Source organism: Phoenix dactylifera, chromosome 1 (assembly GCF_051530095.1).
Source record: "Phoenix dactylifera cultivar Ajwa chromosome 1, Ajwa_hap1_PhDact_Kaust_v1.1, whole genome shotgun sequence".
Lineage (NCBI taxonomy): Eukaryota > Viridiplantae > Streptophyta > Magnoliopsida > Arecales > Arecaceae > Phoenix > Phoenix dactylifera.
Window position 1 is genome coordinate 73,966,797 of NC_143190.1, and position 19,246 is coordinate 73,986,042.

General features: G+C 50.6%; 1 protein-coding gene across 2 annotated transcripts; it reads left to right on the plus strand.

Moving 5' to 3' along the window:
* The first annotated feature begins 12,790 nt into the window (after nucleotides 1-12,790).
* LOC103722711 (auxin-responsive protein IAA1-like) lies at nucleotides 12,791-16,546 on the plus strand. 2 transcript variants are annotated; one of them, XM_088711816.2, is made up of 5 exons: nucleotides 12,791-13,161; nucleotides 13,491-13,672; nucleotides 13,767-13,878; nucleotides 15,844-15,905; nucleotides 16,161-16,510. In XM_088711816.2, the coding sequence occupies exons 1-5, from the start codon at nucleotides 12,920-12,922 to the stop codon at nucleotides 16,229-16,231; spliced, it is 669 nt and encodes a 222-aa protein (XP_088567942.1). In that variant the 5' UTR covers nucleotides 12,791-12,919; the 3' UTR covers nucleotides 16,232-16,510. The 2 variants fall into 2 exon arrangements, with proteins under 2 accessions (XP_088567942.1, XP_008811586.1); XM_008813364.6 differs by having other exon boundaries at nucleotides 12,793-13,161; nucleotides 16,252-16,546.
* Nucleotides 16,547-19,246: the final 2,700 nt, after the last annotated feature.

Here is a 19,246-nt window from a genome sequence, read left to right on the forward strand (position 1 = left end):
TCAGGTAAAGAAACAGATAACCGAGAGCTACAGAACAGGGTGTCCCTGTGTTCTTTGTTACATGGTAAATTATGCTTTCCCCTTGCTTTCCTTTTCTAAGATAGTGTTAAGGATTATTTTAAATTCCCAAGTTCTTCGTTACGATGAAAATATTACGATAAAAACAAAGATGATAAATTATGCTGATGTGCATGTAGTTAGCAGTTGTGAAATTTGCTCAAGCAGATGCTCTCAATTTTTGAAAACATTAGCTTTCTAAAGGAAGTAAATCCAACACTATGCACTACATTACATCAAATAAATTTAACATTATTTGTATAGTTGGCTGCCCACTATATATCATCATGCTCCCTGGCTGGACGTATTGCTGTTTACCTCTTTTTTTTTAAAAAAAAAAAGGCTTTAAGCCCTGTTTGTATCAGGAAAAAAAAATTATTTTCTCTTTTATAACTTAGCAAATTTTTTAACCCCAAAAATTACATTAATTTGGAAAAATCGGCTCCCTTGTTCGAGTATCTTTTGCTTTATTAATGCATATGACTATCTCCACCGTAACATCATGAAATTAAATGTTGTCGTGTACGAGCAAACATCTTCCAGCAAGTACTACTTTCGTCGAAGGTTGCGAGTCAACCACGCAATGTCAGGTCCATGCACCGAGTCGTCTGCAGCTCTCATCACCTAGATGCAGCTTGAGAGAAACGGCTCAAAATTATTCCTGCTCCTAGTAAATTAAGATGATTACCATCGGGGTGGTAGTCCAATAAAAATGTGGCCTTACTTCCAATCAAGTGGTTCCAAGTTTGAAACGCACAGGCATCGATTAAATTATGGAGACCGGATGCTCCCTGTTCGGACACGGAATCTGAAAGGACGTATCACTCTGTTGGTAGCCTCGGTGGTGCCAGGTGTGACGTACTCACACATGGTATTTGTATCGGAGCCCAAAGGGGTAACCGAGCCGGGCCCACGAGTAGGGAGGGTATGAGTAAAACCGGCTGGGGTGCCCAACACACACGATCATTTCTGTCCGCTTTGAATATTTTTCTGGCGGGATGGGGGGCCCAGTGAGGACTGCTTCGCGGAAGTGGGCTTGTCCCTTCCTCCCCCTTCTCTTTTTTTTTTTAGGCAAAAAAAAAAGAAAAAAAGAAGAGAAAGATGATTTTAACAAATCTAGTGCACCTAGGGACCCCAAAGATTCCATGGACCACACCTAAAGAAAGACCAATCATAACCCAACCCTCAGGATTTCCCACCACTTTCTAATTCCCAACCACAACTAATAATCTTTTCTAATATTTTTTTCTTTTGGTATACCGGCGGCTCACAATAGTTTCGCATGAGCACTGCCTACTGAGTCAAGGGGCAAAATACTCCATAGATGTAGAAAAACAGATGCAAAGTAAGTCTAGAGAATCTTTTCAGAATGATGAGCAGTAAAGAAGGCGATCCGATTAGTTGCTTTGTTTGTTTTCTGGAACACATGCACAACCTAAAAGACATCACACTCTTGTAGCAGCTGCCAGGCGTCCTCAAGAAGCAGATGGTCAAACACCTCCGGCCCCTTCTGTAGAATCCACTTAATCATGTTCATTAAGTTTCCCTCCAGAATGATGCACCAGGCTCCAGAACTCACCTCGTATAAGAGATACGCTTCCAAAGAGTTCTGATATACTTTTGCCTTATATTTTCACCACCATCATCTTAAAACTTTGGAGTCTACGCTATAGCGAGGCAAGGACCCCCGGAACCCGGTCATCGGCGCCGGCTGCCGCACGTAAACCGCGCGGGCGAGCGGTGTGGTGGACCGACGAGTGTGGATTCGGGGGACAGGCCGCCGACACGGACCGGCAGAGGTCACATGGTTGTCCTTCCGGGGACCGACTACTCCCCGCTTCTGGAAAGTTGACTGGGCCCACCATACCGCTCCCCCGGTTCCCTTTTCCCTTCCCAGCCCTTTTCTTTTCCGTTTCTTCCGGCTTAGCCAGTGCCCGGCTGGCCGCCACCATCCAGACCCAGAAACAACGCGTTCCCTCAAATCATACTCTTGATTCCAATAAATAAATGTTCTCGTTCACATTGAACATATACATGAATATACATTGCTGTCTGTATGCCTATTTTCTCCTCGAACGACGTTGGCTGATTTGGGTAACAAATGATTCCTTTCTTTAAATTCATACGAGGTTTGCTTGGACATGGAACATTCCTACAAAAAATGGAGCATGCATTCTTGAGAGAACACAACCATCCATGGTGCATGCTGAATCCTTAGCTATGTTCTATTGATGAAACTGATGTGGCCTGGATTCGTTGGCTTATGACCAACCAATTCAGCCAAACAACCTAGAGGCCATGATGATTAAGCCCACAGACCGGCAACAAGGGGTTAGTGTCTTTAATTCAAAGCATATTAAAAACAAATGAAGTTCATTAAGAGAAGCAATTACAATTCCACATATTCATGAGATATGTTGCAGGACGAGATATTGTACAATTACTGCACATTAAGTAGCTACTTCACGCCTGGGGAGTTATCGCACGGCCAAACAGTGTGCTAGTGATGGCTCGATGTTCACTCTCTCATATATATATATATATATATATATATATATATATATATATATATATATATATATATATATATATATATATATATATATATATATATATATATATATATATATATATATATATGTTGAGGGAAATACGGGTCCCCCCAAAACACTTGATTGGAAGCGCTCGACCTCGGACGACCAACCTGGCGCCCGACCTCGGACGCCCGACCAGGCGTCCAACCCAGAAACTCTCAACCTCGGAACGTCTGACCTAGAAAGCGCCCGATTTCGGAAGGCATCCGATCCCAGAAGTCGAACCTCACTGACTGCCCGCTGCGGTCACATTCTCCTACAGCCCAATTTGGGACCACGGCTTGGGCGACTTACTCAACAATTAATGCGCATGGTCTCTGCAGATATCCGGCTTACTCAACAATTAATGCGCATGGTCTCTACAGACCTCCGGCTTACTCAACAATTAATGCGCACGAACCCTGCAGACCCCCGGCTTATTCAACAATTAATGCGCATGGCTCCTGCTGTTTGCGGATCTCCAGCCCTCCACGGCAAGTCAGCTCGGCTGCGTTCAGTCAGCCGTGACAACTCCCTGATTCCGACCTCATCCTCTACGGCAAGGCATTAATTCACATGATCGTGCACCAATTCGTGCGACGTGCTCAGTCATACGGCAACCTGGTCCCGTCGCATCATAGGTAACCCAGCACCCCTCTATAAAAGAAGAACTTCTCTACCTTAAAAGGGGCTGGACGCTGAAACTCTGGACATATTGCTCCTACTTATATTTCCCCCTCTAACTTAAGTATCGGAGGGCCGGCGCCGGAAACCCCGGCCACGGGCTTGTTGCAGGTCTACCGGAGGACGCCGCTCGCCGACGGACTGTCTCCTCCTGCTGATCCAGCACCGGAGCTCCTCCTTCTCAGCCGATCATCGCCCCCGGTCTAATTTCCAGCAACAATATATATATATATACATATATATATATATATATATATATACATATATATATATATATATATATATATACACATATATATATATATATATATATATATATATATATTGTTATGGGGGAATTGAGCCGCCATGCCCCACGTGATCGGCACGCGTATCCAGGAAAGCTACAGCTGCCCTATGATCCAGCACTCCGACCCCGAGTCGGACCTCCTCGGCTCCGCAGCCCGACCCCGGGTCGGCTGCCCTATGATCCAGCACTCCGACCCCGAGTCGGACCTCCTCGGCTCCGCAGCCCGACCCCGGGTCGGCTGCCCTATGATCCAGCACTCCGACCCCGAGTCGGACCTCCTCGGCTCCGCAGCCCGACCCCGGGTCGGCTGCCCTATGATCCAGCACTCCGACCCCGAGTCGGACCTCCTCGGCTTCGCAGCCCGACCCCGGGTCGGCTGCCCTATGATCCAGCATTCCGACCCCGAGTCGGAGATCTTTTGATAACGACAGACTATTCTCCAGAGGCACGCCGCGGCCTCCTGCTCCACTACTCCCTGCAACGGCTGTACCCGATGCTGCCCACGATCTCCTGTATCAACCGTACAAAGCGGAGCTCCACTACGCCCTGCCATGACCGTACCCAGCGCTGCTCCACGACGCCCCGTAACGGCCATGTCGGTGGCCATTCTATCGTGCCCCACGACGACAAACCCCCCTGAGAGACCTCCCAGCCAGGTATATATGCGGCTGGGGGGAGAAGGGGGGGGTAAGCAATACCTCCCAGAGCACTCTCTCCCACTTGTGATTATCATCTCTCCTCCTCCAATCTCCTCTGACTTGACCGTCGGAGGGCCATCACCACCCTGGTGGTGGTGCAAGGCTTGTTTGCAGGTTCCTTGGCGGAAGGTGGAGCGCAACCAGCACCAACCAAGACAACTCAGGCGGAACCCCGTTCACACCGTCGTGTCAATCGTTCTCGGTTTGGACCACCAGCAACAGATGGCGCTAGAGGAAGGGACGAATCTCAGAACGATCGTAATGGCACGGCGAGGTGGTCGCGGAGCTTCCAATGCTTCCGGTCGCGGAGCCTCTCGCGCCTCTGGCCGGGAGGCTGCTGCGTCCCCAACACACTCTCAGCAGCATTCCACCGCTTCTCCTCCCATTCAGACGGTCGAACCTGCTCAGTTCGACCAGCTAGCCCAGCAGGTTCGCACCCTCGCGGAGGCAGTGCAGAATCTGCAGGGTGTGATCTCTCGGGTGCCGCAGCGGGCTCAGGAGCCGCTGCTCCCCGAGCACTCGCCTCTTCCTCACAACCCGCGCTCCTTCCTCTCCCATGGAGAGGAGCGCCGGCGCGGGGAGGATTCTCGAGTGCGGTCCATTCTGCCAGGACCTTCTCATCGGAGCTGCGCGGGGTACGAGAGGCGGACCCGGGCGCGTTCTCAGACACCCCAGTCCTCGAGGGGCCCGCACTCCAGTCGGTCCCCCTCGCGCCGCTCCTTGTCTCCCACCCACCGGTCGCGCTCCCTGGACCGGCGGGTGGACGATCTCCACAGACAGCTCCAGGTCCTGAAGGGCCACTCCAAAGATCCCTTCGCCGACTTGGAAATCTCCTCCCAGCCGGCGCTTGCCTCAAGGATCCTGCGAACCCTAAACCCGCCGGGGTTCAAAATGCCGGCGATCGAACCCTACGACGGGGCGGCGGACCCACGGGACCACGTGGAGAGTTTCAGGACTCTTATGCTCCTCCATGGAGCATCGGATCCTCTCCTCTGCAAGGCCTTTCCGGCGACCCTCCGCGGCCCGGCAAGGGCGTGGTTCGCCGGCCTGGAGGCTAATTCCATCCAGTCCTTCCACCAGTTCACCCGTCTCTTCATCAGCCATTTCGCCGTCAGTAGCCGGCGAAGACTGGTCTCCGACTCCCTCTTCGATGTCCGGCAGAACGAGGGAGAGAGCCTGCGGGATTATCTCACCCGCTTCAACAAGGCAACACTGGAGGTCCGGAATTTGAGCCAGGAGGTGGCTCTCTCAGCCCTGAAGCGAGGCTTCCGGAAGGGCAGACTCACCTTCTCCCTGGACAAACGCCTGCCGCGGAGCTTCCCGGAGCTGTTGTCTCGGGCAAACCAGTATGCAGACGCCGAGGAGGCAGCCTCCCACCGGAACAAGGAGGCCGCCGAGGCCCCTCTAAAGCCCGGGAAGAAAAGGCGAAAAGAGGCACCCCAGAGGAGGAGCCCGACGCCTCAACGCCGGCGCAGAAGCCCGTCACCAGCAAGGAACCACGGCGCCACACGCCCTCGTTCTCCGCACCGACGCTTCAACCAGTACACCCCACTCCTGGCCCCCTGGGCCCAGATCCTCATGGAGGTCAAGGGGCGGGAGGACCTCCCGGTCCCGAGGCAGATGAAGAAGATCCCTGGGAGGAAGCCTTCTCGGGCGTACTGTGAGTACCACCGAGACCACGGCCACGATACCGAAGACTGCTTCCAGCTTCGGGACGAGATCGAGGCTCTCATTCGCCGAGGGCGTCTCGGTCGATATGTAAACGACCGACGTCCCCCCGCAGACCCGCGTCCAGCCGACCCGGCCCCTCAGGAGCCTCGGGAGCAGAATCGACCCGTTGCGGGAGTGATCCACACCATCACTGGGGGCTGCTCTCGGCCCATGAGGAACGCAGGGGGCTCGGCGGAAGTATCAGGAGTGGCCGTCGCGAAGAGGCAGCGGGTCGGAAATGTAATCACTTTTTGTGATGAAGATGTAAAGGGGGTTCAGACTCCCCACGATGACGCCATGGTGATCTCTCTCACTATGGCGGACTATGATGTAAGGCGTGTTCTTGTGGATAGTGGAAGCTCAGCTGATATTTTGTATTACGAGGCCTTCCAAAAGATGGGCTTTTCCCGACAATTGTTGCACAAAACATCCACCCCCCTCATAGGATTCACTGGAGACGCTATCTCGGCCGAAGGTGTCATCGAGCTGCCTGTGACTGCGGGCATTGCACCCGCAGAAGCCACGGTGCGGCTCGGGTTCTTGGTCGTCCGTGTCCCCTCGGCCTACAACGCTATCCTCGGACGACCCGGACTGAACGCCCTTCGCGCGGTGGTTTCTACCTACCATTTGCTCATGCGGTTCCCCACAGCGGCCGAGATTGGAGAGATCCGAGGTGACCAGCCGACCGCACGGCAGTGTTTCCTAGCAACTCTCAAAGGAAAGAAGCCCATGGAGGCCCTAAGCGTCGAGTCACTTGACGCCAGAGACGAAGTGGCCTTGCGGCACGGGGAGCCGGCCGAGGGCGTAATCGAAGTTCCCCTCGAAGAAGGCCGCCCGGACCGCACGGTCCGGGTCGGTGCCAACCTCGACTTGGAAGCTCGGCTCCGGTTAGTGGAATTCCTCCGAGCCAATGCAGATGTGTTTGCCTGGTCGGCGGCCGATGTACCTGGGATCGACCCGGAGGTCGTTTCTCACGCCCTCAACGTCGACCCGACCCACCGACCAGTAAAGCAAAAGAAGAGACACTGTGCCCCGGATCGGATCCGGGTGGTCGACCAGGAGGTAGACAAACTCTTGGAGGCAGGTTTCATAAGAGAGGTGAGCTACCCCGAGTGGCTGGCAAACGTCGTACTTGTCCGGAAGGCGAGCGGGAAGTGGAGGATGTGCGTCGACTACACCGACCTGAACAAGGCGTGCCCCAAGGATAGCTTTCCGCTTCCACGGATAGACCAACTGGTCGACGCGACTTCCGGATATCAGCTACTGTCTTTTATGGACGCCTTCTCCGGCTACAACCAAATAATGATGGCTCCACAGGACGAGGAGAAAACTGCCTTCATAACAGACCGGGGGCTGTACTGTTACAAGGACGATCCGGGTGACGTATACCCCTAGGTCCACGTGTCTCCGCTCGCGCCCAGGCCGCATCCTCCTCGAAGAACCCGCGTATCGCGGCCGCTCAACTAACACTCCTCACCAGCAGCAACTGGCGATCCGATTTCCCAGGTAACGCATTAATTAGCGTTTAATACCCTTCTCGTGTTCCCCCCAGGCAACGCTTGGAGGAGAGGAGAAACACGGTCGCGGCTGGGCACAGAGAAACCCCGATGGGCGGCGAGCGACAAGTGGCCGACCAACGAGTGGAATGTCCCGAGGCTCGGCCCTCGGATGCCTGGCTAACCCGATGATCATCCCGGGAGCAGACTAGCCGGAAGCCCCGACCGGTCGCCTCGGCTTGCGCCAGCCTTGGCCGACCAACGAGCGGAATTTCCCTGAGGCTTGACAACCCTCAGATGCCTGGCTAACCCGATGATCATCCCGGGAGCAGACTAGCCGGAAGCCCCGACCGGTCGCCTCGGCTTGCGCCAGCCTAGGCCGACCAACGAGTGGAATGTCCCGAGGCTCGGCCCTCGGATGCCTGGCTCACCCGATGATCATCCCGGGAGCAGACTAGCCGGAAGCCCCGACCGGTCGCCTCGGCTTGCGCCAGCCTAGGCCGACCAACGAGTGGAATCTCCCGAGGCTCGGCCCTCGGATGCCTGGCTAACCCGATGATCATCCCGGGAGCAGACTAGCCGGAAGCCCCGACCGGTCGCCTCGGCTTGCGCCAGCCTAGGCCGACCAACGAGTGGAATCTCCCGAGGCTCGGCCCTCGGATGCCTGGCTAACCCGATGATCATCCCGGGAGCAGACTAGCCGGAAGCCCCGACCGGTCGCCTCGGCTTGCGCCAGCCTTGGCCGACCAACGAGCGGAATTTCCCTGAGGCTTGACAACCCTCAGATGCCTGGCTAACCCGATGATCATCCCGGGAGCAGACTAGCCGGAAGCCCCGACCGGTCGCCTCGGCATGCGCCAGCCTTGGCCGACCAACGAGCGGAATTTCCCTGAGGCTTGACAACCCTCAGATGCCTGGCTAACCCGATGATCATCCCGGGAGCAGACTAGCCGGAAGCCCCGACCGGTCGCCTCGGCTTGCGCCAGCCTAGGCCGACCAACGAGTGGAATCTCCCGAGGCTCGGCCCTCGGATGCCTGGCTAACCCGATGATCATCCCGGGAGCAGACTAGCCGGAAGCCCCGACCGGTCGCCTCGGCTTGCGCCAGCCTTGGCCGACCAACGAGCGGAATTTTCCTGAGGCTTGACAACCCTCAGATGCCTGGCTAACCCGATGATCATCCCGGGAGCAGACTAGCCGGAAGCCCCGACCGGTCGCCTCGGCTTGCGCCAGCCTAGGCCGACCAACGAGTGGAATCTCCCGAGGCTCGGCCCTCGGATGCCTGGCTAACCCGATGATCATCCCGGGAGCAGACTAGCCGGAAGCCCCGACCGGTCGCCTCGGCTTGCGCCAGCCTTGGCCGACCAACGAGCGGAATTTCCCTGAGGCTTGACAACCCTCAGATGCCTGGCTAACCCGATGATCATCCCGGGAGCAGACTAGCCGGAAGCCCCGACCGGTCGCCTCGGCTTGCGCCAGCCTTGGCCGACCAACGAGCGGAATTTCCCTGAGGCTTGACAACCCTCAGATGCCTGGCTAACCCGATGATCATCCCGGGAGCAGACTAGCCGGAAGCCCCGACCGGTCGCTTCGGCTTGCGCCAGCCTTGGCCGACCAGCGAGCGGAAGAATTTCCTGAGGCCTAACCCTCGGATGCCTGGCTTAGCGCCGGAAGAATTTCCTGAGGCCTAACCCTCGGATGCCTGGCTTAGCGCCGGAAGAGTTTCCTGAGGCCTAACCCTCGGATGCCTGGCCTAGCGCCGGAAGAGTTTCCTGAGGCCTAACCCTCGGATGCCTGGCTCAGCGCCGGAAGAGTTTCCTGAGGCCTAACCCTCGGATGCCTGGCTTAGCGCCGGAAGAATTTCCTGAGGCCTAACCCTCGGATGCCTGGCTTAGCGCCGGAAGAATTTCCTGAGGCCTAACCCTCGGATGCCTGGCTTAGCGCCGGAAGAGTTTCCTGAGGTTTAACCCTCGGATGCCTGGCCTAGCGCCGGAAGAGTTTCCTGAGGCCTAACCCTCGGATGCCTGGCTCAGCGCCGGAAGAGTTTCCTGAGGCCTAACCCTCGGATGCCTGGCTTAGCGCCGGAAGAATTTCCTGAGGCCTAACCCTCGGATGCCTGGCCTAGCGCCGGAAGAGTTTCCTGAGGCCTAACCCTCGGATGCCTGGCCTAGCGCCGGAAGAGTTTCCTGAGGCCTAACCCTCGGATGCCTGGCTCAGCGCCGGAAGAGTTTCCTGAGGCCTAACCCTCGGATGCCTGGCTTAGCGCCGGAAGAATTTCCTGAGGCCTAACCCTCGGATGCCTGGCTTAGCGCCGGAAGAATTTCCTGAGGCCTAACCCTCGGATGCCTGGCTTAGCGCCGGAAGAGTTTCCTGAGGTTTAACCCTCAGATGCCTGGCCTAGCGCCGGAAGAACTTCGGGAATCAAAAGTCAGCAAGAAGCAACCAAGAGCTAAAGAAACGATGGCGGACTCACGGTCGGTGGGGACCGAGCTCAAACCGACGTTCACCAAGGTATCCTCAGAAATAAGGCGGCCCACCGGGGGAAGCTGGCCCTCGGCGACCAACCCCTTCAAGGCGGCGACGCCCTCGGATTTCTCCCTCGACAACTTCGACAGGCCAATTGGGGACTTCACCGGCGTCCCCCAGATTGCCCTGATTTCCCAGGAGGGGTCTGCATCAACGAAAAAGAAGCGCTCCTTCCAGTGGTGAATGGAGGTAGGACCCTCCTTGACAAGGCCGCACCCTCGCCGCGCTGTGAAGCACCACCACCCTTTGTCCTGGGGGTGGCCGCTCAGGCCGTAGAGCTCCCAGAAAACGTTCAAGGTGGCGGGAATCGCATGCAAGCGACAGAGAACCTGGAAGACCGTCAGAGCACGCCACGAGTTCGGCACCAGTTGCGTCGGTGCCATTCCTAAACCCCGGAGCACCTGTAAGACTAGGTCTGAAGGGGGAAAGCGGAACCCGGCCTGGAGGATGCCCTCATTGATGGCGATCTTCCCTCGAGGAGGATGAGACATCCTCTCCTCAGGCCCTGGGAGCGTGACATTGCAGGCCTCGGGAAGGTGGTACCGAGCCACAAATCCGTCTAAGTCCTCGGCGACCAGTTTTGACTTGATGCTATCTGCTCCCACTTCGCCCATCCCTAATGGCCAATCTACGGTCAGGACGGGGTCAAGAAGGAGGGAAAGGCCGGAACGACTGGGGTGCACTAGTACAAAAAGAAAAAGTATGAAGAGCTCAAAGTAGAAGAGTGGGAAACTCACTTGAAGAGGAGGAAGAACGGCTCCGAGAGCGTCAAAGGAAAAGCAAGCGAACGTTTCGGCGGCAACAATGGTAGCGCAAAGGAAAAACTCGAAAATGTCCGTAAAGAAGAAGACGGACGGGGGAGGGCCCCCGATTAAATAGGCGAAAGGGCAAGTGACACCTCGATGACGCCAGAAGACGCCTGGCCGCCGAAGGGTCGCTCGCACCCCAAAGGCGAATCGACACCATTAAGGAAGGATGTCCGCCGAAATCCTCAGGTTGCCAGGTCAGCAGCAACCGCCATACGCCATAAAGAAGGCGGGAAGCTTGAAGCGCGCGCGCCTCTCCGAAGGATGGCGGCAATCTCGAAACATCACTCCCTTCATCTGTTCCCCTTCTGGTTCCAGGCTCGGAAGCGGGGGGCTACTGTTATGGGGGAATTGAGCCGCCATGCCCCACGTGATCGGCACGCGTATCCAGGAAAGCTACAGCTGCCCTATGATCCAGCACTCCGACCCCGAGTCGGACCTCCTCGGCTCCGCAGCCCGACCCCGGGTCGGCTGCCCTATGATCCAGCACTCCGACCCCGAGTCGGACCTCCTCGGCTCCGCAGCCCGACCCCGGGTCGGCTGCCCTATGATCCAGCACTCCGACCCCGAGTCGGACCTCCTCGGCTCCGCAGCCCGACCCCGGGTCGGCTGCCCTATGATCCAGCACTCCGACCCCGAGTCGGACCTCCTCGGCTTCGCAGCCCGACCCCGGGTCGGCTGCCCTATGATCCAGCATTCCGACCCCGAGTCGGAGATCTTTTGATAACGACAGGCTATTCTCCAGAGGCACGCCGCGGCCTCCTGCTCCACTACTCCCTGCAACGGCTGTACCCGATGCTGCCCACGATCTCCTGTATCAACCGTACAAAGCGGAGCTCCACTACGCCCTGCCATGACCGTACCCAGCGCTGCTCCACGACGCCCCGTAACGGCCATGTCGGTGGCCATTCTATCGTGCCCCACGACGACAAACCCCCCTGAGAGACCTCCCAGCCAGGTATATATGCGGCTGGGGGGAGAAGGGGGGGTAAGCAATACCTCCCAGAGCACTCTCTCCCACTTGTGATTATCATCTCTCCTCCTCCAATCTCCTCTGACTTGACCGTCGGAGGGCCATCACCACCCTGGTGGTGGTGCAAGGCTTGTTTGCAGGTTCCTTGGCGGAAGGTGGAGCGCAACCAGCACCAACCAAGACAACTCAGGCGGAACCCCGTTCACACCGTCGTGTCAATCGTTCTCGGTTTGGACCACCAGCAACATATATATATATATATATATATATATATATATATAAAACTGAGAAAACTCCGGGTACTTTTTTTTTTTTCTCTTAATCTGCTAAAACAAGTTTGACAATCCTTATTTATTTATTTTTTTTGTTTGCATGCTGAACTTTCACCTCCGAGTAGATTAATCCGACCATACCAATTCGAGCAAAAACCGATCACTCACCTTTCACTACCTCGTTCCACTCCATCGTATCGAATTTTGGCGGCAATAGAAACTAATATTGGGGATGCAAATACTTATCTTCAAAATTTTATTTGGATTAATTTGTGGGAATTGCCACTTAATTTAGCATTTAATCTTACATATTAGTTTGAGATCACCTTTACCTTTTTAAGGGAGTACGATATGTATCGGATTACTTTTGGTTGCCATACGTGAAGTCACCGATCCGTAGAACTCTTCCTCCTCGGGATCCGAATTACCCCGTGGAACGCTAGAAATCGATCGCACGACTGGCCGCTGCACCAATAAAGCGAATCCAAAGAGAGCCGAGCCGAGGAGCCGGAGAGACCCGGGGGAACAGCTCGAACCGACAAGGCCTGCCCCACACGCCAAAAAGGCCGTTCACATACCCACAGGCACCACCCCTTGTCCGCTTTCCCTCTCGCGGACGAATCCCAACCGCCCGATCTCCACCAACGTGTCGCCATCTCCCTGGCTATTCGCCCCCATCCATCCATCCATCCATCTATTTTAAGGGGATCAGAAGAAGCCAGCCACACGGAGACGGAGGGAGAGAGATAGAGGAGAGATCCAGGCAAGGAGAGAAGAAGCGCTAACCCTAAGTCCCTAACCCTTCAGAGTAGAGACGACCCTCGGCAGTGGAGGAGATGTCGACGGACACGGGGAAGAGCTCGACGGAGTCGGAGGTGTCCGGTCTGGACTACGAGGAGACGGAGCTGAAGCTGGGCCTGCCCGGGGGGTCCCGGATCGCCGGATCGGAGCCGGAGAAGAAGCGGGGGTTCGCCGAGACCGTGGATCTCAGCCTCGCGGGCGAGCCGCGCTCCAGAGATCCCGGCGATCGCTCCACCGACGGCCTCGTCTCCGGCGCCGGCAAGCCCCCAGCTGCTAAGTAAGCATATCACTCCCCCCCCCCCCCCCCCCGCGCCTCCCGCCCCTCGCGGGGAGCCGAATCCACATGGAATCGTCACTTTTCTGACGGTTTTACCCTGACTAAATTCGAAATCAACGGCTAAAGCCGAGTGACCATGTCTTTTATCGAGGGGCAATTGCGTCAATCAGGATATCGGACATGATCAAGCTGACGAAAATACCCTTTCCTTTCAGGGGACCTATATGGCCTATGGGACGAGTTTATTCGTAGGTTGCCGAGTCACGCACAAGGGCAACACGGTCGTTTTTTGCGTGAGATTTACTATTTGAACTATTTTTCTGAAACAGGGCCCAGGTGGTGGGGTGGCCGCCGGTGAGGTCGTTCCGGAAGAACGCGTTGAAGAGCTGCACGTACGTGAAGGTGGCCGTCGACGGCGCCCCCTATCTCCGGAAGGTTGACCTCGAGATATACGGCGGCTACCAGCAGCTCTTGACCGCCCTCGAGGACATGTTCTCCTGCTTTACCGTCCGTACGTTCCCTCTCCTTCCGTCATATTTTTTCCCCTTGTTTGCCCTGATATGGCCAGTTTCTGACGAGGGTAGTTTGGTCGTTTGCTATGGCAGGTAACTATCCCAACGAGAGGAGGCTGGTGGATCCCGTGAACGGGACGGAGTACGTGCCCACGTATGAGGACAAGGATGGCGACTGGATGCTCGTAGGGGACGTCCCTTGGAAGTCAGTCCCTCCTTTCTCTATCTCTATAATCTAGATTAGTTAATAATAGTAATTCTAATTAGAATAACAATGTTCTGACTGGCAAGATGTACTTTTTACTTCTGTAAATTGTTGAAAGTTGGTAAAAAAGGACGTGACTTCTGGTTTGCATGAACCAGGGTGATATTATAGATCGAGTTGCACGTTCGAATAGATTTACAATTAAATGATCTAACTATATCAAGAAATGAAACAATTAAATTAGCATTAGCGCGAAAGAAGTGATCATCAAAATACCGTAACTTTTATTTTGGTGATGTTGTTATGGTTTGCTGCTTTTGTAGTATATGATTGTTCCAAAGTTTGATTAATGGTTGGTTGAGAAGAAGTACGATCATGGAATGCAACTGCGGTGGAGGATCTACTAAAAAAAAAAACTGTGGTGGAGGATAAGTCGAAGTCCAGCTGGGGAATGGGAGATTCTTGGAGATTTAATTGCTTTTGGTACTTTAGATCCATTTTACAAGAGAAGATGGTGTGATGGATGAGAGTGCCACTTTTGCATGGAGAGTTTATGCAGTGGAGGCAAAGTGGACATGCTCCTTTTAGAAATGGAATTTCTTGTTATTATTAATATGAATATTGCTAATCAAATGATTATCTGGGAATTCTGTAATCCAATTCTATTCCAGGGAAGATTCTTTGATGGGAAGTAGGGTTCATGAGCATTACTTGAGCACGATGTAGATGATTTTAGCGTAAGTATGTGAGACTTTTGGAGGATGTAGATGGAAGGATAACAATAAGGAGACCTTCCAGTTGACAAGGTCGAAGATGAGCCTCATGGGTAGATTGGTCAATTGATGAAGGCTATAAGGGTTAATATTTTGACAACACAATTTTGAGGGCTTGGATGAGAACCAATGACAGACTAGGACTCATAAATTCTACCCCAGGTTGATAGGATAAGGGTCCTTGACTCATCTTTATATATTCTGAGTTACATATCAATTTGGCAGTTTACTAACCAAAATGGAGGGGTGTTGGTCTTTTCCAACAGCAGAGTTCTTCAACCACATGCTAGGATTGTCTCCCTAGTTTGGTACTTTATATAATTGATGCGGTAATTGAATAAGTCATCACCACCTCCGCCAGCTCAACTTGCCGCTTATATTTTGCTTTCCTATCTATATTGCTTAATTTCCTTATTTCAAATTTGAAACTATTTTGGACCTCTTCTAAACAATATGGCTGGTTTTTGGTTTGATGTTTAATTGCCAACATTTAGTTGAATTCTCTTATTCAATGCCTGATTCATTGGCCAATATAGACATTGTAAACAATATATGGTGAAATGCAAATATGTTATCTGATTACTGCATACTGTTTAAGTATTTATTCTGATGTAAGGGCTATTTTATGGGTTACTTTGGAAGATAAATCACATATGACTCTGTCCATCTATCTCTGATGGAAAAGATTTCGAGAACATCATAGATTGAATAAATGTAGAGAACATGGTAGAGAGAACAAATAGTTTCAAATTCCATTCTCATGAATTCTCGTTTCTATACCCAAAAAAGAAAGAAAGAAAGAGAAAAACTCTTGCTGCTTGAACAAATGTACATGAAAAGCAACACAATACCATGCCTCATATCTGGTTTTCACAATCACATATATGTGAGAGGAATTGCAATTATTTTATACCCATAATGTAGCAGTTCATCCGTCCTCTTTGTTTGTTTGTGGCATTTCAATGTGCCCTCAATCTAAAATCTTTCTTTCATATCGTGCATGAAATTTATCAACATATCATCGCTGAACTTTAGGTAATGTAGATTCTGCAGTTCACCCCAGAATGAAGGGCTGCTCTTTTAACAATGAAGTGCTCTCAGTGCCAAGTGTATATAGAATTATTAACCTTGAAGCATCACAGTTTTAACGCTGCATAAGCGAACAAATCTAACTCATGTTTATTAATTGCAGAATGTTTGTTGCATCATGCAAGCGTCTTCGGTTGATGAAAAGCTCAGAAGCTGTCAATTTAGGTAATGCTTTTGCTCTGTTAAATCAATCCTCTTTAGTTTCTTTCTAATCCGAAATCATTGTTACTGTAGGATTGTTTGCCTAGCTGTCTGTTTTTGAACTTGATTATATGATGATCTGTAGAAAGGAGTCTCTGTAGATCGTTGATGCTATTCACCGTCTTTGGTATCATAACATGCTGTGTTTCTCAATCTCTCAATTTAGTGTGATCAAATACAGTACCTTAATTTACAGACATTTTCTCTGCAATTCCACAGTGATGTTGGTTTCTTCATACCGAACACATCGTTGTAAGAGTTATGGTTTGGCCACGTACTTGGTTCATTGATTTGCTTATGGTGAATGCAGCTCCAAGGACGCCCCAGGGTTCCACGAGCGCCAGGTGAATGGGAGCTGCAGCATCATCAGACGACGAGATCATGTACAGGGATATTTTCTTGTCCTTCTGGTTTTTCTTAAGGCCTCTTGGAGAGTAGAAATAAGAGCTTCTATACATAACCGTAATTTGGTTTTCTTTTGGGGAAAGATATGAATATACACATTACGGTTGGTTTGTGATCAATAAGAAAACTTTATGCTTGTGGTCCAGCTAACAAGCTTTCTTTCAGTCTTTCTTGAATGACCAAAGTTTAACATTCATCCATATACTGTTCCAGTGAGAATTTGGAATATAATGCTTGGGATGAATCCATTAACCATGTTGCTGCCCCAAGACCTTTTACCGAACTAATCTTGGGGTCTCACTTGATGAAATGCTTTTGTCTGTTCTTTGATTTCTGTGGCTCGTGGTTTAGTGCTCTCTGCAGTCCTAAACAAAATGAATATATATTTGAATTACATAGTGAAATTGTGAGCTGTAACTTGCCGTATAGTTTGTTGCTCTATGGCACATTCTTGGGTTTGTGGCAAAGTGTGGACTTGTTTGCTCAAGTTTTCTCCAGCTTCAGTCGCCTTTATGACCTGTTCAATTGCAGGGAGTGGTCTCCACTTCTTTTGATCGTAATGGGAAGGCTGTGTATCGTGACTTCATACTGTATACATAGTTTCAGCAAGAGCAATAGTTAATAAGCCTGCTTTTGGGGACACCTGGGCACCCTCTGGCCGACATGTGGAACCTCATGTTTTGATGTCATTATCTTTCCAAACAAAAGAAAAAAAAAGAGGAGTGCTACATGTTGTCATTGAGGATCGGCTTGACTTAGGCACCGAGTGAGAAAGTTACTGGAAGACTTTGCAGCGAGCTGCTTGGATGGTACAAAGCAAGACTTTGTTTCGAAATGCATGCTTGCATCTGAAGTTTTGGTCCACAATTGAGCTCTGATTTGAGATGGAAAAACTAAAAAAGTTTTTTTTGTTGGAGTGTATCTGGAGAGACGTTCTCCGATGTTTAAATCAAGACGATACTAAGAGAACAAAGAAGATTTGCAGTAGGTACATTGAGAATTAGATGATCACTTGAAATCATGTTATATACTGTATAGAGATGTGTTGTAGTTGTGAATACTACTCTAATCTTGGGAGCAACTAAAACCAAGTGGCAGTTAAGCTTATCTAGTTGTAATCGTTGGACACACGTTAATGCTTGTTTTTCTTTCTCATCCCCCTTTTTTTTGCTTTTTTTTTTCTGGTGGATAACAGGAAGGAAAATATTGTAAGTAATGCCCTTCTATAGAATCTTCTTGATAGGATATAGTTGTAAAAATTGCTAGTACTCACTGACGCTTGCTTCTCTCTCTTTCTTTTCCTAATGAATAAAAAAAAAAAAATACAAGTAATCATGGTAGGAATTGGATAGTAATTGGCATGGTTAATTGTCGAAACCCACTGACCTCCTCCGAAATTTTATCCGTTTTGATGAGAAAAAGAGTTCCAAATTTTTTACAGAAATTTTTGCTGACAAGTCTTGTAATTTGGGCAAAATCCAAATGTGGTAATTGACGTAATTTTTATAACTTTCTGGGGTTATAGGCGAACACAAGATGGCAGTGGTGTAATTTTCTTAACTTTGGTGGGTTGTTCAAAATCGAATAACTTAATCCGGACCCTTCGTCTTCCTCGCCGATCCGGGCGTTGAATGCGAGAGAGAGGGAGAGGCCGGTTGCCGGGGAAGAGTTAAGAGAGAGAGAGAGAGAGAGAGAGAGTGGGAGCCTGGGAGGGGAGAGGGATGGAAACGAGTTGTGATGAGCGACAATAAACGACCAAGATTATATATATATATATATATATATATATATATATATATATATATATATATATATATATATATATATATATATATATATATATTTGGGTACATCGGTAGCTCATACTAATCTTCCGCTGCTTACTAAGTCAAGGGACAAAATACTCTATAGCGATGGAGGGACAGCTACAAAATGGATCCAGAGAATCTTACCAAAATGATGAGCAGCAAAAAAGATAACCCAGTCAACAGTTTTATTCGTCTCCCAAAACATATGCCCAATCTGAAAGACCTTACACTCTTACAGTAGCCACCGGACATCATCTAGAAGCAGATGGTTAAAGACCCCCGACTTCTCCTATAGAATCCGCTCCACCATCTTTACTAAATTTCTCTCTAAGATGATACACCGGGCCTTCAGAACTTGCCTCGCATAGAAAACACCCTTCCATACATTTTGAGTTTCACCCCAAAATAGATGATTCGAAGGTGCACCGCCTTCCTGTCGCAATCTCTAAGAGCCACTCAATTTTTTAGTTTTTAAAAAATAAGCTTAGCAATGTTAGATATTGATGAGACTTGAGGTGCTAAGGAAATAATGCTAACAATAACAATGTTTCATGTGAATTAATCAAACAATCCACAATCATGTGACAAGGCACAAGCATATTAGTCTGCAAAATTCAATAATTAACTCAAAAATCACTTTCTAATATTGTTTATCCTATTTAAAAGTCATGCGCTCCATTATTTTTCCTCCTTTCTATTTAAGAAAAGGCTTTCTAGATGCAATTATAAGCCCCCGAGTTTTAATTCATTGAAGGTACTTGAAGTGATTTTTTTTTATGTTTATTATCTATGTAGGATATTTTACCATCTAGCTATTTGTTTGAACATTAATAGCCAGTTTCAAAACTTTTTTTTATAGGTTTATCTCTATTCCAAGTTTCTCAAGTAGGGCTTGATGTTTCTAAATCCACATTAGAACTACCAAAAACTAGGTCCTAATTTGTGACAATTGTAGGTCCTATTTCTCTATCCTTGTTCGCATTTGGATGTTTAGGAGGATGGGTAGGTGTATTATATAATGATCTACATTTAATGTGCATTTGGTTCACGACCGAAATCGAAATGAACTGGAATGGCCATATTGCGTGATGC

What these genes read in the sequence shown, in the direction of transcription:
- LOC103722711 (XM_088711816.2), top strand. Translation starts at nt 12,920, where the DNA reads ATGTCGACGGACACGGGGAAGAGCTCGACGGAGTCGGAGGTGTCCGGT. An exon ending in GTTCTCCTGCTTTACCGTCC is followed by an intron (nt 13,673 to 13,766) that starts GTACGTTCCCTC and finishes TTGCTATGGCAG; the next exon opens with GTAACTATCCCAACGAGAGG. An exon ending in GTAGGGGACGTCCCTTGGAA is followed by an intron (nt 13,879 to 15,843) that starts GTCAGTCCCTCC and finishes TATTAATTGCAG; the next exon opens with AATGTTTGTTGCATCATGCA.